Source organism: Topomyia yanbarensis, chromosome 1 (genome assembly GCF_030247195.1).
Source record: "Topomyia yanbarensis strain Yona2022 chromosome 1, ASM3024719v1, whole genome shotgun sequence".
In the NCBI taxonomy this organism is placed as follows: Eukaryota; Metazoa; Arthropoda; class Insecta; order Diptera; family Culicidae; genus Topomyia; species Topomyia yanbarensis.
Genome location: NC_080670.1, coordinates 143781898 through 143788732, shown reverse-complemented (window position 1 = coordinate 143788732; position 6835 = coordinate 143781898). Strand labels below are relative to the sequence as shown.

General features: G+C 35.8%; 1 protein-coding gene across 1 annotated transcript in view; it reads left to right on the top strand.

Moving 5' to 3' along the window:
- The first annotated feature begins 939 nt into the window (after positions 1–939).
- The window catches only part of LOC131676087 (WASH complex subunit 4), a 15845-nt gene continuing 9949 nt past the window's right edge, over positions 940–6835 (top strand). Inside the window, exons 1-6 of the mRNA XM_058955218.1 lie at positions 940–1164; positions 1270–1775; positions 1838–2062; positions 2129–2377; positions 2429–2938; positions 2993–3970. Of these exons, the coding sequence (XP_058811201.1) occupies positions 1140–1164; positions 1270–1775; positions 1838–2062; positions 2129–2377; positions 2429–2938; positions 2993–3970 (2493 nt within the window). The 5' untranslated portion in view covers positions 940–1139. The remainder of the gene's footprint in view (positions 1165–1269; positions 1776–1837; positions 2063–2128; positions 2378–2428; positions 2939–2992; positions 3971–6835) is intronic.

Here is a 6835-nt window from a genome sequence, read left to right as displayed (position 1 = left end):
ATAGGAGTCATTTAAAGTGCTGCCTGTGGAAGCGGTTGCCAAAATTCTAGTGTTAAAATCATCATAAAGGGAGTGTTGCCGTTTTGACTGATTTTCACTCTTCGTCTCTTTACCTATTGGTCACTGCACAGTGACGTCATGCATTAAATGTGACAGGTGGTGGTCCTGTTGATTATATTTTGAACTTAGAGATAATTCGTATTCTCAAAATAATATATTGGGAAACATTTGAAATATATTGGGAATCATGTTTTTGGAAGTATAGATGTACTCTAGAACACCTTTCAATTAAATTGTGCTATTCCCTATTGTGGAGAAATGTATATGAAAGATCTAATAAGTGAACTAATTAATTTTGTATCAATTACTTCTAGTGTTCTCTGAATCGGTAAGTAGTTTTGTGGTAAAATTTCTTGGGAATTGATTATTAGCACTAAGCTTAAAGCGTGTCAATTAAAGAATTCAAATTTGTTGTCCAAACTGTAAACAAAAGGACCAGCACTTGTCAAATTTGTGAGGTTAAGGCATTTCATACAATGGTCAATTCTCTTTGATTATTGCATACACGGAAACGAAAAACTACCTAAAATTGAGTTCCTTTGACTCAATCTCGTGGTATCGTGGGGGAACTTAAAATTAGGTAAACCGTGTTGAAGGTAGTTTCCATTTAACCACGGCAAAAATTACAACTCATTGATAGGTTTTTTATACTCAAATTTAAGTTGAATTTACCTAATTTTGAGTTCACCCCAAACAACTCAAAAGAACCTTCCTCCACGGAAGACCTCGACTGAGTCGAATCTCTCTTTTTGTTTTTGACAACACTAATAAGTGCGAAAGCGACGCACAACTCAAAAGTAAGTTAAAAGAACTTATTCTGCAGGTTGTTTTATTTAACCGTGTACATTTGAAAAAAGTATCTGGCATCCCTGCATGTGGGTGTGGGTGGAAAATGTAAACAGCGAGTGTCCATGAAATCATATTTTGAATTCGTATCGTGTATCCAAAGTTGCGTTTTTGTGCGAATAATAATTTTGTAAATTTATTATCTACGCTAAACTGCTACTGTGTGTATCAGATCAAGGACATAATAAATAAAAATAAATTTTGTGAATAAATTTTAATTAGGCATACGCACAATGCACCGTAATCAGCACAATTTAAGTAAGCACTTGATATAATTACTTTTAGAACTATATATTATTATTTGATTAAGCTTTAACTACAAGGGTCATTCGCCTTGCTTTTTTTGTTTCTACAATTATTTAGATTATTACGGCGCGACTCAGATAAAAGAGTTTGGGCTTTTCTTGGAGGACTATGACGTTCAACTGCAACGCCTGAAGAGCGGAACAAGTGGAGGTTTAACGTTCCCGACGGTGGCTATCCAGTTGGTTGCTTCTAAAGAAGATTTGAGTTCCATATCGTTAGTTGATACCGACAACAAAGTGCTGAACAAGTTACTATACACATTCAGTGCGCTATGCCATGAAGTAGACGCTTTAAAAGATGAATTCGAGGAAATCGTCCGTGAGTTTCTGTGTTTCGATGAGTCGCTGGACGATAGTACAGATCAACTGCGGGAAGATAGTGTCGTGACTGTCGATCGGTCATCGTTGCTGGCTATAAGCAGTAAAATCGCAATGGTCACAAAAATTAAGTGTTACTTCGAGCGGATAGTTGAGGTGTCTGTTGTGATCCTACTGCAAATGGGAGCTCTTTTTGATCCGCTAAATAAATTTGGCCATTTTAATCATTGCAATTGGGATTTGCATGTATGAAGAAATTAGCGGATCGTATTGAGCAATGCAATATTTATTTATTTTTGGATTTACAGTTGATGTTTAATTACCTGGCAGAATTGATGTATATGCCACTTCTGTTTGATACAGTCTTGGAACAGTCGGTTTTTAAAACATACTGGAAGTTCTACGTAAAGCAAATAAGATCCATAAAACTAAACCCAAAGAAACTGAACAAAACATTGAAGGTAGAACAAATTTACGACTTGAACAAAGCGATTGATGAAATAACTCTGTGGCTTGATGGAACTGCCTATAAGGTGTTAAATATAGCTAATATCAATAGTGTTTGTCTTGGTATACTAACATTTTTCATAATTTTGCAGCACATTTTAGAGGGTATGTTCAATGCAAAGCAAAAGGTAGTCATGGAATCAGCAGCGGTGATATCGGACAAATTACTGAAGTATCTCAAACAACGTATTTCCGAAGTTACAACATACAATGTTAACGTATCGAGTAATGAGGAGTCCACCAGTGTCGTCAAACTGAATGCAATGGTAAACCTGTATCATTACATTTTCGTCAGCATTGATAGTAAAGTTATGAAAAATTTGATCGAGATCAACGAAAAAGTATTAGTCTTACACTACCATTATGTTTTTCAAAAGAATTTTTTTTTACAGTTCTGCGACATTCCTTTGATAGGCAAAGTAATGTGGGTTCCCGACGATTTTTTTCGAAAATATGGCCACAAATCGATACGTGATTGCGATCGAAATGATTATCAAAAGGCGCGAAGCGCCCATATCACCTACCGAAAGAAGAGTTTGGTGAAAGACATTCTTGTGTACTGTATTCAAGTAACCAGCTGGCTGGTGCGTATTACTGCTGCATTCAAAACTACCAAACACGACACAACACTTGATACGCTGCGCCAAAAGTGTGGACTGATCTTTGAGGGCGTGCAGTACGCACAGGAGATTAGCTTTCTTGTTCAATCCATCACGTCATTGCATTTATATTTGCATGAGTCAATCAGTGAACAAATGTTTCAATCCGTTGGAAAACTTCTCGAGTATCTACAGTGCATTTACAACTTCTTCGGATGCAACCAGCAGGCTATCGCCGAAGCGAATCAGTTTATAATCCAACACTTACAGCATAAAATATTCGTCATAGTGGGACATTCCAAGGTAACAGTTCGATTCAAAATTTATTTCACCTTATAACAAAAGTGTTTCCTGCAGAAAAGGCTTATTACCGAAGCCAAGCAAGCAAAGCTGAAAAAGAGTGAAGCATTCATCGATAAACTTTCAGCGTTTCATGTGATTGAACGTTGCATGAGTGGCCCAGCAAATCGAACTAGGTTGACCATTGCGCGACTAGCAATTTCGATCAGTGATCCGCGACAAACATTTGCACCAGAGAGTTACGAAAAGATACGTATCTTGCTTGAACAGTTAGATACGCTTTCCAGTTTGCAAATCAAGCTCCGTCGCTTGTGCGATAATCAGTTTCTTTATTGGCATCAGATGTTTTTTGCGCTATACGTGGAGGACTATTATAAACAAAGCCTGTCGCAAAATAATCTCAAGTTTTTAGCTCAATCCGCTTCGATCTGTTGCGATAGCTTAGCAGAAATATCATCTGATGAAAGTGCTAAGAATACGGTAGCTCAGCTTGCAAAAAGCCATCGGAAAACCTTCACCGAGCGACTACTGCAGCAGATCAGTAATCACATCGAAACGTACATTCGTCTTGATTACTACGGCAAAACGTCGCAGATTGAGGCTTTCAATCCATTTACCGACGCCACAATGGCATTGAATAACATCCATTCACTGGTTCGAATGGAACCTGTGCTGATCGGTGGACAATATCTGTGTGTGATAGAGCATGTCAAGCGTTATCTTAGTAATACCTATTACACATTGGCTTCGATTTCTCAGCACGACTGGAAAATTTACAAAGAAATGCGTTGTCAAGCTGACAGTTATCATATTGGAACCATCGAAGATCAGCTTCCAAAGCAAACATTGGAACAAGGATTGGATGTGTTAGAAATTATGCATAATATTGAATACTTCGTCAGTCACTATGTATACAATTTGAATTTTCAAATTTTTATCGAGCAAACAAGTGGGAATCATTTTTTGAATACGGTTAGCATTAGCCACATCGCAAATTCATTGCGAAGGCACGGAAATGGCATCATTAATACAACGGTAAGTACTTAAAACAGATGGCTGGTCATTGAACATAATGATGTGTTGGTATGGACCCATTTGGCAAATAATCATTTGTTATACAATCATGTGATTTAATTGGCGTTTGATGTAAGTCATTTTGGCAAAATCGCTGCACTGATTCAACGTGGTATCTAACGTGTCCATAATAAAAATTTGCATATTATCCTTCTCTATATCATGAGATGTTCGTTTGGATTTTATATGATGTAAAAGTTCTATCCAGCCAACCCAATTACGACACCCTCTGACCTAGACCTAGACGATCATTAACAGTTTATACTGCCTTATTCTGATGTATGACGGATGCTTTTTTTGAACACATGTATTTGTAATAACAAAGAACTCAAAAAAACATTGGTATGACAGATATAAGCCGAAGTTAGCGGGCCCATGGAAGGTTTTGGAAAATAGAAGACACAAAGATTGGCGAGACAGTCGAAGTTTGAAGCGACCCGTTTGAAGATCCTTTGTAGGCCAGTAATGGCTGTATGCATAGAGTAGAGTGGGGTCAAGTAGGTCAGTTTTTTGGAGAGCTCGTGCGATGGTATTTTTGCACTGATTTTGACAAACAAGCAGTCGTTGGAAAGGTTTTTGAAATAATGATTTTATGCTGGCAACGTGCGATAAGCTACTATATTCGAGATTAAATAAAACGATGTACTCGCCTAGAAAATCAGCGGTTCAACTTTTATTTGAAGAGCATGAATACCGCAAATTATTTTAAAATTAATGACACAAATAATAAATGCAATCCATTGACATCATTCAAGTAAGAAAACGAGGAAGTGGCAAATGATGTGAATAATTATGAAACTGTGGAAGGAAATGTTGAAAAATCATGTTTTTAGCAACTGCATCTGGCTTTGTACTTGCAAATGACTTCTTCGGTGTCCTCGTCGTTGCCAGAGTGTGGTATTTACGTTGCGCATACCGGCTCAGGTGGTTGCTTAGCTATGCGACAATCGCGTTTGCGCTTTAAGCATTTTTTTGGATTCCTTTTCCTTCTTTTTCGATCTTGTTTTTTTCGATTATCTACTTCAACAACACCTTAAATTATTATATTGTTAACTCATGCGAAATATTTGACGCACTTTAATCAATGAGCACTTACCTTTCACACGAGCACGTAATGTTTCAAACGGAATCTTGATTTGTTTAGCGTCTGATCGAATACTGGCGCCATCTTGAACAGGTAAAATTGCGTTCTTTATGTCCTCTTCATTTGGTTTTGGCGTTTTCGCACGAAATTACGCACAATTGGCAAATTCTTCAAATTTACAAAATATAGTAGTGACTTATAGTGCCTCCAAGCGTATGTTGATGTACGGGTTTTTCAAAAACGAAAACAACGAAAAACCAACACAAAATTCGTGTTCAACATTAACACTCGGAATACCAAGGGGGTAAAAAGTTACGCGGACTACCAAGGGGGTCTAAAAAATGGGAACGCTTACTTTGACCGGTCATATCTCAGCCGTTACATAATCGATTTTAAATCTGTCTTCACCAATAGAAAGATATGTCTTTTGTGAATACGTCAAATTAAAAAATAGAAGAATAGAGTTGTCTACCGTAAGTTACAGTAAAAAGAGTATAACAAAGTCAGTGAGAAAAAAAATGGGAACGCTTCTTTGACTTACCATATCTTAGCTGTTTGGTCACCAATTTTAATTCTTTCTTCACCATTGGATAGGTAAATCTTTTTTAAAAACAGTGAACAAAGAATGATGGAAATCAAATTTGTATATCTGAAGTAATTGTAAAAACAGTAATTGAGAGTCAGTACAGAAGAAATGAGTTTTTCTGTTTAAACAATCGTATCACGACCGTTTGTCAACCAATTTTCCTTACACCAATGCAATCCTTAGAGCTTCTAGACTTGTAATATATGCAATAAATAGTAGATTTTCAAAAATTACTATACTTTCTCGAGTTTTTAGGAGATAGGATTTTTACAATGTACGTGGCATACGGTTGATTGAAATTCTTTGCGACTTGTTAGTTTTACGGTTTGAAACTTACCTGTTTACTCAATAGTTCTACGTATTATACATGGATATTATTATATCAAAATGTTTGCACGAACGTGGAGAAACACATTATTGTATGTAAGTTACTAAATAATAGAGTGTGTTAGGACGATTCAGTAAATACGAAGAAGTTCAGAACTTTAAAATATTCGTCATATAACTTTAAATTTGAAGCGATGACCTATACATTTTAATACACCAGTCGATTGTAATTGATGGCGGCTACAATTTCTGAAAAAAACACATTTTTATATTTTCTCAAAAAATAGCCAAAAGTACGTAGAAGTACAGAAATTTCATTTAGTTGGCAAATAACGTCGAATTCAAAGTGATGGCCTATACCTTTTTATATACCAATCGATTATAATTGATTTTGGTTACAATTTCTGACAGAACGATTTTTATATTTTCTCAAAAATAGACAAAAGTACGTAGAACTACAGTAATTTCATTTAGTTGACAAATAGCTTCAAGTATTCAAAGCTATCACCTATGCAATTTATACACCAATCGATTGTAATTGATTTTGGCTACAATTTCTGAAAGAACATATTTTTATATTTTCTAAAAAAATAGCCAAAAATACGTATAAGCACAGAAATTTCATTTAGTGGGTAGATAACGTCAAATTTTAAGGGATGATTTATACTTTTTTATACACCAATCGATTGTAATTAATGGTGGCTACAATTTCTGAAAGAACACATTTTTATATTTTCTCAAAAAATAGACAAAATACGTAGAAGTACGGAAATTTGATTTAGTTGGCAAATAAGGTCAAATTCAAAGTGATGACTACTTTTATATATAC